A 16,687-nucleotide genomic window follows, 5' to 3' on the forward strand; every position below is an offset into this window, starting at 1 on the left:
TGCATGCCCGTAGGCTTTTTAGCATGTGGGATGTGCTTCTACTGTGCGCTAAGTGTGCACACATCTGCATTCTTTGGGGTATTTTGAATCCAGAAACGTTCATAAAAATAAACCAAGTATTAGTGAATCAGCTATTGAACTGTTTATATCATAACAACTTCAGATGGCATTTTTTCCCATTGTGAGGAAAGAATGAATATCCCAAACTGCTGTGTAGAATTATGAGCTTCCTGTAAAGGAGCTTAAAATCATATCCCCATATTTCACATCGATTTGTCTGAACTTCTGTCTTACTTAGCCCAGTCTAAAGGCTTGGTTCATATGTAATAAAATAAATGCGCCTTACTCTTTTCTTTCTGCAACTATTTTAGATTTGTTTTTATCACTGTTATTTAGGTTTGGAAGAGTGTACGGTGCTGTTGAACACTAACAAAAGGATGTCCTTTTTCACACAGCCTGCAGGTACGCTGTGGCGCTCATGGCCACACCATGTTGTGGAAGCTGACAGTTTAAGTAGATTCAAAAAGGGATTGGACAAATTCTGGGAGGAAAGGGGCACAAGCCAGTAGCTGTTGAGCCCTGGAGTTGGGGATACAGCCTCTGAATGAGAACGTGGGAGATCAGAAATGCCGGAGGCTGCGAGTGTTAGAGGAACAGAAGGAAAAACACCCTGGTCATTATCACTCTGCCCCTCAGCATCCCTTCTCTGCAGCTGGGTGACACAGGAGCCTAGGGTCTGAGGCAAGTATAATCAGAGAAAAGGAGGGCTGGAAGGGACCTTAGGAGGTCATCTGTCTAGTCCACCCCCAGTTCTTATGTCTTAACGTAGTGAGCTGTGTGGTTATACGTATTATTGTGTGTCTGCATTTCTATAAAGCGTCTCCCTGCTAACTTCTTTTCCCCCTCATCGCTGGGGAAGGACTGGAGCCGGGCCGAGGTCCGCGGGGCTGCATTGCTGCCCGGGTGCGAGCGGGAAGCGCCGCGGATGTCGGCCCGGAGCGAGGCCGGCGCGGGCCGCTTTGCACCAGGCACCGCCGGCCGGCGGCGGGGGAGAGGCCTCGCTCCGGGAAGCCGCCCGCCCGCAGGGGCTCTGGGGCAGCAGCGGCGCTCGGCCCCCGCGCGGGAAGCTCCGTCCCACAGGCGCTGTGAGCCGGGCTCGCCCCCCCCGGGCCGGGCACCTGGCGCAGCGCCGCCGCGGCCGGAGCTGGGCGGGGGGCGGGAGGCGCCCCGCGGCCCCTCCCCCGCTCTTACTCCGCCCCCGCAGCCCATATACCCGGTCCCCGCGCCGGCCCGGCCAGAGCGGGCGGCCGCAGCTGCGGAGCCGCCTCCCTCTGTCCTCCGCCTCCCGTGGCGACAGCACCACCTCCGCTCCCCAGCCCAGCCCGCTGCCATGAGCCGCGCCGCCCCGTGAGGCGCCCGGAGGGTCCGACCCGCGCCGCGGAGAGGTGATCCGCGTCGACCTGTTGCGGGGCCGGGCGGGGACGCGCGGCTGCCGGCAGCGGGCAGAGGTGCGAGGGGGGCGGCGGCCGCGTGTCTCCAGGCGCGGAGCGGAGCCGCCGCCTGCTCCGCGCTCGGCCCAGCGACCCCCGCGCGGAGCATCGCGCCCCTCGAGCAGGGGGAGCCGGGGCCGCTGGCGAGACCCGCACACGTGCGGGACGGGGCTGGCCTCGGCCGCTCGTTTCCCTAGAGGTGCCCCCGAAACGTGGCTTATTCCTACTTCTCTAGTGGCTGGGGGAGGGAGCAGGGGATCACCTAAGTCATGTTAGTTGGTTGACTTTTTTTTTTTTTTTTTTTTTAATTTTTTAAGCTCTTCCTTCTGCATATTGGAAGGGGGGGAGAGAGAGAGATCCCTGCTTGGGGTCCAGTATTGGAGAGGGGACGGGATAATAACTGTGGCACCATGTCTGGTGGACCTCAGGGCACCGGCATGTTGGTGTTGCACAGTCACTTTAGCTTTGACTTTCGATCTCTTGGTGGGAAGCTGTAAAGGGCAGGTTTAACAGAAACTATGTCCTAATTCTCACCTTGCACAGCTCCTGTGCAACAAAGGCAAAACTGGGAGGGATGTTACACAAGGAATGTAAGCATGAGCAGGATTTGACTCTGAATAACCTCAGCATCACTGAAGAATTAGCAACAGAAAGAAAGCAGTTGCAGTATACCCATGGGTAGTTCATGCACCCTGGAGAAAGGATGTGAGATGACAGTGTTTAAAGAGGAAATTCTGTCTGGCCCACCATTAATGTGGAAATAGTTGAAAACATTTGTTTTTTAATTGCCTGAGCTGAGACCTGCAGAATCCAAAGCTGTTAAGTAGGGCACGGGGCTTGTTGTTTCATCTTACGTTACCTAGGCTATCATCTGATATTGCCGTGACAGGTAGGTGGTATTGTAGTAGTAGTAGTATCAATAATAACAATAAGATCCCTCGGTTCAGCCTTTCTTACTGATCTGTGGGAAGTGTGTATATGCTGTAGTTTACTGATTGCTTGTCTTGTACATACAGATGTTGTTATTTCTAAGGAAAACTTGCCTGAAGGGACTTGACTCATTTTTTTTCAAGATGAACATTTGCTTAGTGACTACGTAAATTACCTCTTCTGAAATACGCGAGGCTTGCATAATATCTGTCAACAAATGAAGAAATCAAAGGAGTCGGCTGACCACTTTTAATACTCTTGTAATATTTGGGTCCAAACAGTATAACAAATTGCAAACCAGATTTGCTTACAAAAATATTGCTTTTTAATGGTTAGGTTCACTGCCTTTATGTAGAGTGTACATAAAACCTTTGGTGAAGCATGCAGGAGAAGTAGATATTTGTCTTTGTTCTGTTCTGCACGTGACTCGACGTACCTCAGATTCTTCTGTAAAGACAGTTTTATCATAATTTTATTACAATAAATGCAGTGGCCAAAATATTCCAGGAATGGCATTTGGTTATTGAAAGACCAGATCTATATTTTAGGATATCACTCTGAAAGCAGAAAAGAGGTGAAATTTTGAATTCCTTATTTAGGGTCCCGTCCCCCCCCCAGGGTAGATTGTATCATTCTTTCAACTGATGGCAACATTTGTTAGTAGAGCTGTGGGAAGGCTTTGGCAACCTGCAGTGATCTGCACTTCCCACCTCTGTTGGCACACCTGTGCTTATGATCTGCTGTCCACTAGCTTCAGACAGAGGGTTGTGTATGCTGGCCTTATTCTGAATGATGCTGTACAGCCACGACTTAGAGGTGGACAGGATCAGACCTCTTTTATTTGCAGCCTTTTGAAATTTTCTTCACCTGTCACTGCAACTGCCATAAGCACTTAATTTTGAACCCTATAATGGTAGTTCCTTTATTACACAGAGGGATAGTCCAGCCACAAAGAATTTGCCACGGAGATCTAACCTTCAATTGCTGCAGAGTCCCATTCATTTTGGTTTTAAAGAGAAATGCGCATGGGATCAGGGATCAATCCTTGTAGGACCTGGCCCTTCTCACCAGTTGCACAAGATGCTTGGAGTGCTTGTGGGGTTCCTATATACCTTCATTTTCTTCCATTGATTTTTACACCCCTGCAGAAGCGTTCTTCAAGGCTTGGGCCCCCAACACAAACCAGAGCAGTCTAGACACACGCTAAATGCCCTATGTTGAATCATAGACAGACAAGGTTCTTTGGGTAAATGTGGTATCTTTTTATTAGACCAACTAAATAGTTGGAAAAATTGTTCTTTGCAAGCTTTCAGGCACAAACACAGAAAGTATATTGAATCATAACTTTCATAGCATTCCCAGTAAGGTTTTACCTCTAGGTGCTTGCCAAGTGAGAGTTGATCTTCACACCTCTGCATATAAACTGTTGGTGGACCAATATTTGGATCCATGACTCTGTGGTCCTTTAGCTACAAAGACCTGTAATTTGAGGCACATGGTCACTATAATCCCTTTTGGCAATTGACTAAATGGGTAAATCTAAGTCTAAATCTGGTGTTTTGGATGCTTGACTGTCACCCAAACATTGAGTAGTCAAGTAATGCAATTATCTTTAAAAGGAAATTCAAGTACGCTGTGTGAGGTGTACATATTTTAAAAGCGTACTTGAGTTCTGCACTTGTCCAGAGCTATACTTAAAGGCACAGCAGTGAACACACAGCATTGTTCCAACATGCATTGTTCAAAACATGTTTTCCAAGCAGTTGCACAGCACAGAGGAAATGATTTTAAGCCTTATTGAAGTAACAGGAAAGACTCCCATTGATTTCAGCAGGCTTTGGATCATATTTGATAAGTACAAACATTATGTACTTTCCATGCTGCTCCCTTGATAACTTCCTAATAATAGTTATGTTCCCAGTTAAAGGAAGTAGGTCACAGCATTGTTTGGCATGTTTTACCATAATGATAAAGGAGGCTGTTGCTTATGAAAGCTTATGCGTTCTTGAATGAGTTAGTTTCTAAGATGATATCCTGTCCTGCCTTCAGCCCGACTTCACGACTAACTACCTCCCATGACTATGAAGTGAAAGGCAAAGCACATGCTTATTGTCATCTGTGGCTGTGTAATACCACTGCTTCCCTGAAGTATGGTAGAGGATATATACCATGTTGCAGTCTGTGAGTGGGTGTTTAAGCCTGTCATTTCCCACATGGATATAACATCATTAAATGCTGCTGTTCCCTTCAAAGTTTAAACAGTATTTCTTGTTCTAATGTGGGTTTTAGTATATGAATTCTGTGAAAACTACAGCATTTCTGAAAGGTACTGTTTATTCTTTGTTTTAATTAGGGTGACATATCCCAAGTTATTCAGACCCCTACACAATCTACTTATTAAGATGCTGCTCTGAGGAAATCGGCTACAGCTTTTCCTCTGGAAAGAATGAAGTGTGGGAGCAGAACTGTATATTTCTATGCTGCTAATTCATGTTCAGAGAAAGATAATGTTCCAGACTATAGGAGAGAGAAAAATATCTGTATGAAGACCTCCACAAGTGGTCAGAGTCCACATATCTTACAGCAGATATAAAAACCTACTTTATCTCTTGCCCCAAATCAGTTAGCACAGTTTTGTGCAGGGAATTTCAGTGCTATTAGGGAGGCTGGCATCCTCCCTGCTTTCTCCTTTGACTGTATACAATTGCCATGTAATATATGCATTTGTAATGTAATAAATATACAAAATGGGACTGTAATAAATTAAACCCCTCCTCTGAGGGGGGTATGTTACAGTCCATGGACTGTAGTAGCTTCTGTGCTTCACATGTAGAAAGGGATGTTTTTGGCCACGAGAGGTATGAAACTGCAGATCCTCATGCCAAGTCCTCTCTAAGATAGTCCACATGCCTATCCCTGTATCTCTCATCAGTTTGGCTGAATTTTTCTCTTAGCCAACCTAGAGTAACGATTCTGTACCGGGGTACTGCAGGGTGCCATGCAATGTTAGCACTGTTAGGTGTGCAAGCATGATTCACAAGATAGACCCAGAAATTTCAAATGGGAATTCATAGTGTTAAAAACATTCAGACGTGGTTGTGATCTTTCTGAATTGACTACAACAGAAGAATTGCTGTTATATCTGTACTCAAAAAATTAAATGAGTGGAAGCTAAGAATTGACACTTTCTGAGAGAGGTCTATAAAAGGGTGCCTTGAGTTTGAAATGGTTGGGAGCAAGGGTACACCACTAAATATTTTAAACATGTTCTCCTGCCCCATCCTTCTTCCCCATTCTCCTACTTCCCAACACCGTCGGAAAAACCACTGTGCACTCTGGGAGTCTAACATAGGGTACTGCAGAAGAGCAGTGCTCCATTGTTTTCAGCACATAGCATTAAGATACCCTGCTGAGACTGCAATGTAAAATTTTGAGATCAGGCAATAGCAGTCTGCTGCTGGAGATGTGGAAGACGTGGATCTCTGTAAGACTTGGCTATAATATGTTAATAAAGCTTTGGTCATATAAAAAAAGTCTTTGCTGTGTTATCTGTTTCTATTTTACCTATCCTGTTCCCTACAGAACAATCCTTCTACCAAAGAAAGGCATCTTAATGGAATTAGTTGGGTCATCTTTTCCATGCAGTTCTTTTACATTCCACAAGGTATCCTGTCTGGTAACTCTTCCTGCTATGATTCAAAGCCGGAGAATGTTTCAAGCTTGCATGTGTGTGTTTGTATAAGTATAATGAATCAGCAGGTCTGCAATGAGGAGGGGTGAGAAAATGAGCTCTGGGTTTTTTTTTTTCCCCTCTGACTTGCTTTTGTACTGTACCATCACTAAGGTTGGAGATCAGGTTTCCCAAGATAAACCTGCTCCTTGGGCAATAATTTTGGAGCATGTCCTTTTAAGAAAGTCATCAGAAGAAAATAGATACACACTGAAATAAATGTAGTTCTTTGGTCACTCTGAAGATGAGCTTCAGAATATTTTTTTCCTGCTTACTGTCACTGTCAGGGATGCCTTTAATTCAATTTAATTAAAAAAGCATTATAAAACAGTTGTCATAAGAGTCTTTTAATCTTCTTTAATTTTTCTTTTATTTGTAGGTGTGGAAGAAAATGTCAGTCAGCATGCATGAGAATCGTAAATCTAGGGCCAGCACTGGCTCCATAAACATATACTTATTCCACAAGTCGTCATATGCTGATAGTGTCCTTACTCACCTGAACCTTCTGCGCCAACAGCGTCTCTTTACTGATGTGCTGCTTCATGCTGGGAACAGGTCATTCCCATGCCACAGAGCTGTTCTAGCTGCTTGCAGTCGTTACTTTGAAGCAATGTTCAGTGGAGGACTTAAAGAGAGCCAGGCTAGTGAAGTCAATTTCCATAATTCTATTCACCCAGAAGTCTTAGAGCTTCTGCTGGACTATGCATACTCCTCCAGAGTTATCATCAACGAAGAGAATGCAGAGTCCCTGCTGGAGGCTGGAGACATGTTGGAATTCCAGGATATCCGAGATGCTTGTGCAGAGTTTTTGGAGAAGAACCTTCACCCTACCAATTGCCTTGGCATGCTGCTGCTGTCCGATGCTCACCAGTGCACCAAACTTTATGAACTCTCTTGGAGGATGTGCCTTAATAACTTTCAAACCATCAGTAAAAGCGAAGATTTTCTCCAGCTGCCAAAAGACATGGTTGTGCAGCTCCTTTCCAGTGAAGAACTAGAAACTGAAGATGAAAGACTAGTGTATGAGTCTGCTATGAACTGGGTTAACTATGACCTGAATAAACGCCACTGTTATCTACCTGAACTGTTGCAGACTGTGAGACTGGCTCTCTTGCCAGCCATATACCTCATGGAGAATGTAGCCATGGAAGAACTTATCACAAAGCAAAGGAAAAGCAAAGAGTTAGTAGAAGAATCTATAAGATGCAAGCTAAAGATCTTGCAGAATGATGGTGTGGTTACCAGTCTGTGTGCCAGACCTCGTAAAACTGGCCATTCACTCTTTCTTCTGGGTGGCCAGACCTTTATGTGTGATAAGCTATATCTGGTGGACCAAAAGGCAAAGGAGATTATTCCAAAGGCTGACATTCCAAGTCCACGGAAGGAGTTCAGTGCTTGTGCTATCGGCTGCAAAGTATATATCACTGGGGGCCGGGGATCAGAAAATGGAGTCTCTAAAGATGTGTGGGTGTATGACACTCTTCATGAGGAGTGGTCCAAGGCTGCTCCCATGCTGGTAGCTAGATTTGGCCATGGTTCTGCTGAACTCAAACATTGTTTATACGTTGTTGGAGGACATACGGCAGCAACTGGTTGTCTTCCTGCTTCCCCCTCAGTATCCTTAAAGCAAGTAGAGCAGTACGACCCTGCAACCAACAAATGGACAATGGTTGCCCCACTTCGAGAAGGAGTGAGCAATGCAGCTGTAGTCAGTGCAAAACTTAAGCTTTTTGCTTTTGGTGGTACTAGCGTGAGCCATGACAAGCTGCCCAAAGTTCAATGTTATGATCAGTGTGAAAACAGATGGACAGTGCCAGCCACCTGCCCCCAGCCGTGGCGCTATACAGCTGCAGCTGTTTTGGGCAACCAGATTTTTATTATGGGTGGAGATACTGAATTCTCTGCATGCTCGGCTTATAAATTCAACAGTGAAACATACCAGTGGACCAAGGTGGGAGATGTGACAGCTAAAAGAATGAGCTGCCATGCAGTAGCATCTGGAAACAAATTGTATGTTGTTGGAGGCTACTTCGGGATTCAAAGATGCAAAACTTTAGACTGCTATGATCCCACACTAGATGTGTGGAACAGCATAACCACTGTGCCCTATTCATTAATTCCCACAGCATTTGTCAGCACATGGAAACATCTTCCCTCCTAATTATGTGTATGCTGCAAGTAAGGATGAGCAGGTAAGAAATTATAGTATCTGAATACACCTATGATAAAACTTAGTGCATAGCTTTACCTGTAATGCTGAAAGGAGGGTAAGTGCCATTAATCCTGTTTTATAGCTGGGGCAACTATGATATTCAAATATGGGATGTCTGTTCCAAAGTCATATTCAAGTTTGTGACAAAGTCAAGAATGGAACTTGCGTCTTTGACTCTCAGTGCCAAGCTCTCTCCGCTGGATCACCTTGCCTCACAGTTTAGATGTTGAACATGTTATTTCCATTAGGTCTGATGCTAATTGGAAAATACAGTTTAATAATTCACGTCTTAATTATTAATAGGGATAGGTCATATTTTCCTGATTTACACACGGCTGGCCAGTCCACATGAGTATCCAAATATCCACTCTTGATCCTTTGATCATGACCTGAAGAAGCACAGGTGTTTATTAAAGGATGGTGATTTTTAAAAAGTTGCAACTGCTTTATTACCAATGTATATGTAAGGACTAAATTCACCTACCTGAAACACCTTTTGAAGTTAGTGACGTAAACCTGCTTAAAGCAAGATAGAATCTGGTCTGTTAGGTCTAGCTTACATGTTTTCTTTTCAGATTAAAGTTAGTTATACATCTGACTAGAGGTAGTGCCAATAAGGTTAATGCTGCTGTCTGAAATAATTGCTTGGCTCAAACTGTTCTAGTTATGCATATTGGTTTGAGCTCACACCAAATGGGACTTCGATACAAATCTTCTCATAACCAAGTGTAAGTTTGGCGTACATTGTTTGATAGTTTTATGGCTTTGTCTTTTTATCTTTAGAAAAACCACTAAAATACCTGAGTAGCTAGAAGTATTAATGTCTCTGTTTTGAGTAAGTTTTGTAGTGCTGGCCTCCTAACTAATATTAAAATCTGGCTGAAACTAAAGATGGCAAAATTTGGCACCTGCAAAAGAGCAGCTCTGAGCTGCAGTCTAGTAGGAAATGTAGTGGTGTCATATTTTTAATTATATATCTTTTAAGTAATAAGTTGAATAACCACCTGTGGCATTTCTAACTTTCTGTCTCTCCCTTGTGAATACAGGGTTCTGGATTCTATCTGACACTAGCAAACACTCTTAACTAGCCATATCCTGGGTGTTAGAGATTAAGCGCGTATTCACAACAACTCAAAAACAGAGCAAATAGAAGGTTAGGTTTTTTAGAGACAACTTCCTTGCTAGATGGAAAACTGAACAAGTCATCAAATCCAGACCATTCAGCAAGTTTCTGTTATTACTTATTTCAGCTGTTATCAGAACAGTTGTAACAAATGCCCGGGCTCAGATCTGTGCCAAGAAAAATATTGACTTATTCTTCTAAGATTGACTTAATTGTTCTAAAACTTACAGCATATAAGACAAAGAGCAGTTTATTCCAAAAAATAGCATTCTGCAGTATAATGGCACCAAACTCTTTCATTTGCTTTGCAATATTCTGTTAGAGGTCATTAATTTGGCTTTATTAACATGGAAGATAATTGGAGGAATGCAGCCATAAACTGAAATCCCTCTAGTGTTGCATGAGCCATCCAGCCAGTAGATTTTTACTGACTCCTGCTGTTCTGTCAGTGGGTGGGAGGGACAGAAAGGAAATTACTTCTGATTACTCTCTGTTTTCATGGTGCTGTGTGGCCCCAGCCTGACAGCTCTTAGGAAGATTTTAGTCTGCTTTGTTTTTTTCTCAAGTTTGGGGTGCTGAGTTGTACTTTTTTAAGAGTAGTCTACATTTTTTTTTTAAGCTTCATCTCATGACAGGAAACACTATATTTTGGCTTCAATGTCTATATACATGCCAGGGGAAAAATGACACACTAGTCTGAAGAAAGTCTACAAGATGCTAATCAGCAATAAGAAACTACCAAAAAAAGTTGGAAATAATGATGCCGGTCTGTCTTACACTCACAAGAGCAAAGAGGTTTCAAGCCGAGACTGAAGTGTTTCCTGTGAGAGTGCTCTGCTGCTTTTTCAGGCATTGCAGCACTGATGATATACAGCCATGTGCTGCTCTTGTATGTGTATGTGTACATTCAGATTAACTTTACTGGAGTTTTTTTGTATTGGCTTTTGACAACAGAACATGTCCTCTAAATCACAGCAGTGCTAACAAAAGCCATTATGAATAATGAGTCTGAGTCTGACTGGCTTCAGAATGAAATACAAAAGTGAAATCTAATCATCTAAGGTCTATCATTTACATGGAATTATCAATTGTTTAGAAGTCCATTGTGGATTTGGTGAGGCACAATGTGTTATCATGTGTAAAGAAGGCAAGCTGATGTATATTTTAAAAAAATTGCTATAATGAAAAGCACAGATTTTTTTTTTTTAACAAGTAGATTGATATGTGCACTTTCTACACTATGAGTGAATTCAATTTAGAGTTCTCCGTGGTGAACAACAGAGAGCATTGGTGGGAGATTACCTTTTCCTCTCACCTCGGGCTCACTTTTACTTGTCTCTGGTCTGGTTTGATTTGGCCCATGTCACTATTCTATGAGGTTGTTCCATAAGACAGAAATTTCATGCAGTGGTGGTGGGGGGGTTTCTTTGTGTTTTGAGGTTTTTTGTTTTTTGATTTTTGAGCTCAAGTCTATTGAACTGTTTTTTCTGTGCTTAAAAAAATTGTTTCAAAATCCAGCAAAAAGACTGATTAGGCCCAAACAGCGTAACTTTTTGAAAATTAAATGGACTATATGTACATAAAACTACTCTGTGAATAGTTTCTGTTGGAGTCACTGAGTAAAAAGTAGGGCCATATGAATAAGGGAGGCAGAATCTGATCCTAAGTAATTGTGTGGGTGGCTTATTTACTATCAGTAGCTGGTGATTATACAGACTAGCCAAATTCCATCAGCAGAGTCTGTATCTTGAGCCTGGCTCTTTGTTTTTCTTTGACATCTAACAAAATCCTTATGGTGTAATTATCTCAACAAAAGTCTTTAAGCCTTTCCTTCCCCACTCCCCCTCTTTGTTTTTAGTTTACTCTGTTATTTGGAGAAGAAAACTGGAACCTCGGCTGTGGAGAAATGGTTTTTATGAAGAAAAATTGTTCAGTATCTCTTGAGTTTGAAGAAAATCATCTGCACCTTTGTAAATTATCTGACCTATACATGAAGGAATAAGAGGAAAAAATGTCCACTGCATCAGCACATGGTATAAATATGAATGAATGAACCTGTGATCTGGTCCCTATGCTAACAATTGTGGATAAATGCCAATGTTAATCAGTGATTTAAAGAAGAAAAAGAACTTTTCATAACTGTGCAACACACAACTCTCAATTTCCATGGACTCCACTGTTTGTGCGTGAAGTTTTGAAATGGTTGTCACCTCTCTTTGTGACAGTTTGAAGTGTCAGCACCAGCTGCAGGCCAGGTCTGAAACAGTGAGATGTCGCTGTGTATGAAGATAAAGCTGTATTGCTGCAGAACTCTGCTATAGGAATGAGCTTGTTTATAGGCAGTGCCTGAAGCATCCATTAGATTAGTTTATTGTATTGTCCTATCTGCAGTTAGTGACCTTTTATCTGATAAGGAATAGCACAATCTGTGTGTGTGTGTGTGTGTGTGTGTGTGTGAACTTCTGCAGCAGTGGGGAACAAGCGATGAAAACCCCAAATTATTTGTAATTTCCCCCCTTCCTTCCCTGTATTTATCAGTGACTTTACTGTTCCATTCCTGTTATGTTACTTGTTGTAGATGTAGCTATTTATTGTTCAGTGCTTGCATGCTGAAACAATGCCTGCAGTTTGTCTTCATGTTGTAAGGGCTTCTGTGAATAGTTGTACGTTTTGCACATTTTGTGATCTCTGACTTGCTCTGCTGCACAAAAAAAGAAACTGTTGAGTAACAGTTGGAGGTTAGGGGTAGGGCAGGGGGGAGGGGATGGCTTCCTCAGTCGGAAATGGAAGGATTACAAGGCAGGATCTTAAATTACACGCATAGTAAAGGAAGAAGCCATGGAGGTCACTTTCTCAGGCCACCGACTCCCCAGGTTACATGTGGTGTGTCTTGTAGATAGTGTCCCTGCTACATTTCATTGGCCTGGTCATGTCTTTGAATTTCTAATCTGGAATAGCCAAAATCTTTTACAGCTTTCTTTTTTGTGCAGCCTCCTGATTAAATAGAAAATACTGTGGATTAGTTTTTGTATATGGAGCCCCCAGTAAAGGCATTGTCCAAAGTTATTTATTTATTTATTTATTGGTTGAAACTATGGAATGTTTACCATGGCCACATATACCTGAACGAGTGGAGTCTTACTGATTCAAGGACATAAAGAAATAACCAAGATAGATTAGTACTATTAAAAAACCCCAAAACATTGCACTGATTAGGTTGGTTCATCTCTGTGGATTGAAGTACATTGTATGCTGCATGCTTTCAGAGGTCTAAAGGGTGTAGTAAAATTATTAATTTTAATATTTTCATCACCTGAATGTTCTGAAGTAACCCTCAAGCTGCTGCACCTTTCTTTTTCTTTTTTACATAGATAGCTAGGTAAGTATTCAAATACTTGGATACTCAAGTGTCAGATATGAACCTGATAAACCAAAACTTAATCATACCAGTTTTGATATACTCAGTTGAGTCTTGAATCAAGTACAAACCCACTCTTTTCTTGATAGCAGATGCTTATGTTTTATAGGTGCTTTCTTTCTCAGACTTCATTATGAAAAACATGTTGGATTTCCCTCTCTCCCCCCCCCCATGTTTGTAGAGCCTAACATAAAACTGTTAAAGTTGGCATCATGGTTGTGGTATGCTTTGATATAAGTAAAAAAACCATTTTTTTTAAAGCTGCATGGATGCATGCTAAAACTAAACTAGTTACAATATTGATGTTTGCATTTCTTTGTGTGGAGATTGTATTCTTGAAAGCCTGCCATCTGAAAACATTTACAGTGATCATCACCCTTAAAAATGCCTCTTTTGCTTTAGAATTGCTTTACTGCATTATTCTCTTATTTCATGGAAAAGGGGTTTAGAAAATTCCCCAAGTGCTAAGAAATACCACTACTTAATTGACTGGGGCACTGGAAAACTGTTTAAGGGTGACCTCCAATAAGAGGTGATCAGGACTCCCAAGTTTCATTAAACAAGTCCCCTAGATTTGATTGCCCTGTTGAAAAAAAATCCTTGTCCTGTAGATTGTGTTAAACAATAGCAACATAACCCTGTATAGACATGAGTTACCCTTTCGTCTTGTAGTTATTCACACAGGTGCAAAGTGAGTGAGTGCAACATACAGTAAAATTAGGATAGCTGTGTTTTACATCTAATTTGCATAAGGGTTAGTGATAACAAGTTACAAGGCAGTACTGAGCCCAGGGGGACCACTTATTTTAATAGAGGTTTATAGGACCAGGAGCTGTTTTCTTCATTGAACTGAATAGAGTTCTGTCTTGAAGCTGTACCATATATTTAGCTTGTGACACAAATCTGTTTTGTAACACCATATAACTTCCGAAAGTGGGATGAATTTTCTGCAGCTGTTTTCAAAGTTGTGGTCTGCTTTCAAGTTGTCGATTAATTCCCGTGTGTAGGCTAAAGGAAGTTGAAGTCAGGGTGGGCCTCAGGCTCTGCAGGGAATATTCTGGGCTCCTGCTCTTTGAATTGATGTGGGAATTCTGGCTTACTACTTGACCATTCCAGTCCTGCAAAACACCCCACACTTTGAAGCAAATGCAATTCACAGCAGAGTGCACACAAAAACCTTGGCATAAGACAAGAAGGTTCTTCTTATTTTGTGGGTTGGTTGCTGTAGAAACCTATAACAAAGGACAGCCTTCCACTTCGGGTATAATTGTGTAGACCCTTTTCTCTAGGCCTGACACCTGTCTGAATAAGAGTGATTAGAGCTGAATAACATGCCTTGCCTGGCTATTGAAGATGTGGTTCACATACTAAAAGAAAACTGTACAAGTGAAATAAAATGTCCATGTTCTGTCTCTTTGTGTGCTACTACATCTTAAGGTTTTGTAAAATTTCATCTTTTTCACAATGTGAAACTGAAGGTCAATAAATTATTAGAGATTTTCTATTCAATTAACAGTTCTTTTTGGCAACCCTGCCCCCACAACATTATATTGGTCCTTTTATATAGTTCATGTCTTTGTCTTTAAAAAAAACCCAACAAATCAGCATTTAAACTTCTGCTTCAATTATCCTGGGTGTGTTTGCTTTTTTCCATTATGCCACTGTTACTATGAATTAAATTTCAAATTTCAATAATAAAAACTTAGAGTTTTTAGAAGAACAGGAAATACTGTTTAAGAACAAAATATGCGAGTCTTCATGTTTTTTATTTTAGCCCCTGGTATATAATATATTGCCTGATATTACTTTAGAACACAGCTAGGCAAGTCATCCCCCCCCTAAGCGGGGAAAAATTGCTGGCTATACATGTTCATATATATCTTAACTGTGTCAACATTGTTTGGCATCTTATGGCACCCCTAAAAGGATTGCAGTGCAGGCAAGGGTCCTGAAGCTCCCTGGTTGAGAATCACTGGTATGTGCGTGCACACGCACGCGCACACACCGCCCAACCCCTCAATGATTCTCAACCAGCAGGGTGATTCAGGACCCTTGCCTGCATTGCGATCCTTTCAGGGGTGCCATGAGATGCCAAACGATGTTGGCACAGTTAGATGTGCAAACATGATTCACAAGATTTGAAGAGTTCAAATAATCTATAGTATTAAACAATTCTGACCTGTTGTGGTCTTGCTCTGATCTTTGTAACAGAAAGTTTTCACTCACTTTTAGATTATGGAAATATAAGTGCTGCCATTTTCCAAGGGGTTCCTTGAGCTTAAAAAGTGACTAACCACTTTACATACGTATAAAAGCAAACTGGTGGTGATTTTTAAATTTAGATTTCATCTCATTTCGTCAGAGATTTAAAAAAAATGTTAAAATTGATAATAATACTAATATATTTTGTTTAGTGCCTCTGGTTGCAAAGGATTACAAAAGGCTGTGCAAACTGAAGTGCCAGTCTTTTAATGAGATTCATAAATGCAAGCCGTCCAGAAACTATATGCACAGATCTGCTAAAGATTGGGGTCCCAAGAGCCTCATTGTCCTACTGTGGGGAGGGATAATTCTTCAAGTGTCAACCCATTGTAATTCCTAAGAATTCTTGCTTTTAGGTGAAGAAGGAGGTTTCTTTCTCCAATGTTTATTTCAGTTCTCACCCTTTTAGTTTCTTTTAGGGTTGTATAAATCTGAGAGATTAGAGGTGGTTTTAGCACAGGTCTATACCCCATTTTGCAGTACAATGTAGCCATAACCAAGCTAGTTCATTTGAAGCTAGTATGTCTCTACTGCATGCAATACTGTGTAATAGGGCTGTGTGAAGCTTTGGTCCCTGATTCGAAGCATCTCTGGTCCGCTTCTGGGTCTGCTGGGGAGTGGGCTGGGCCCCTCCCCCCACACACCTCCCGGCTTGGCAACTAGTGCCTCCTGAGTCTGGCAGGTGTACCTGGGCTTTCTCCATAGCGGATCGCAGAGCTGGGGGAGGGGGTGTGGGCATTCACCACTGAGTACGTGGAGGGCCCCCCTACGGTCCTATGGGATGCTCTGTGTGCCACAGCATTGCAGTGTTCACAAGCCGTGCTGGTACCTCGAGGTCTGTAGAAAAAATGTTTAAAGCTGTGTCCAAATTGCTGATTCTACGAATTGGCATTGAATCTTCAGATTTGGATTCGGCCAAATTGAATCGGGGACAGTGATCCAAATCAGTGAATCGAATCACTGTCCCTGGTTTGGGCTGAGTCTGAATCAAATAGGGCCTGCTTTGCACACCCCTATTGTGCAGTGTAGGTCTAGCCTGAATTGACTTCCATGACCACTTTCTGCTAATAATACCTGACTGGTTGGAAGCCTGAGGTAACATCGGGATAAAATGCTATAAAACATCACTGAATAAATAATAAGGGAATGTCTTGTCTCATCCACTGGCAACGTGAGGGCAGAGTAGATGGGTTCAACAGCTGTGACATAGATCCAGGAAGGTGTAAGGGGCATTAGACCAAGTGGACCTGATGTATGCATGCATGTGTCCAGGAGAGGAAGGATCTTCAGCTTTGTGCAAGTAGGTGAAGGTATATATTTTCTTTTTTAAGTGTTTTAAAACTAATATGTGATGAAGTTTTGTATCGTGTGTGTGTATGCATACATATATATATATATAGAGAGAGAGAGAGAGAGAGAGAGAGACTCGCATGCACCCACACACAATGAGTAGATAATGGGTTTTTGTGTATTCATTTACCTTAGTCTAATTCAGCACAAGTGGAATTGCCATTAGATAGCA

General features: G+C 42.1%; 1 protein-coding gene across 4 annotated transcripts; it reads left to right on the forward strand.

The window, feature by feature from the left end:
* The first annotated feature begins 602 nt into the window (after positions 1 to 602).
* On the forward strand, positions 603 to 14,407 carry ENC1 (ectodermal-neural cortex 1). 4 transcript variants are annotated; one of them, XM_090038109.1, is made up of 3 exons: positions 603 to 741; positions 6,530 to 8,342; positions 11,344 to 14,407. In XM_090038109.1, the coding sequence occupies exon 2, from the start codon at positions 6,542 to 6,544 to the stop codon at positions 8,309 to 8,311; it is 1,770 nt and encodes a 589-aa protein (XP_089894235.1). In that variant the 5' UTR covers positions 603 to 741; positions 6,530 to 6,541; the 3' UTR covers positions 8,312 to 8,342; positions 11,344 to 14,407. The 4 variants fall into 4 exon arrangements, with proteins under 4 accessions (XP_089894235.1, XP_089894234.1, XP_089894233.1 ...); XM_090038108.1 differs by lacking the exon at positions 603 to 741 and adding an exon at positions 1,288 to 1,508; XM_090038107.1 differs by lacking the exon at positions 603 to 741 and adding an exon at positions 1,288 to 1,445.
* The last annotated feature ends 2,280 nt before the right edge of the window (positions 14,408 to 16,687 follow it).

The sequence above is a fragment of the Crocodylus siamensis genome, chromosome 3, assembly GCF_052110815.1.
Source record: "Crocodylus siamensis isolate JL-2025a chromosome 3, ASM5211081v1, whole genome shotgun sequence".
Classification (NCBI taxonomy): domain Eukaryota; kingdom Metazoa; phylum Chordata; order Crocodylia; family Crocodylidae; genus Crocodylus; species Crocodylus siamensis.

What these genes read in the sequence shown, in the direction of transcription:
- ENC1 (XM_090038106.1), top strand. Translation starts at nt 5,884, where the DNA reads ATGTGGAAGACGTGGATCTCTGTAAGACTTGGCTATAATATGTTAATA. An exon ending in GTTCTTTTACATTCCACAAG is followed by an intron (nt 6,085 to 6,529) that starts GTATCCTGTCTG and finishes TTTTATTTGTAG; the next exon opens with GTGTGGAAGAAAATGTCAGT.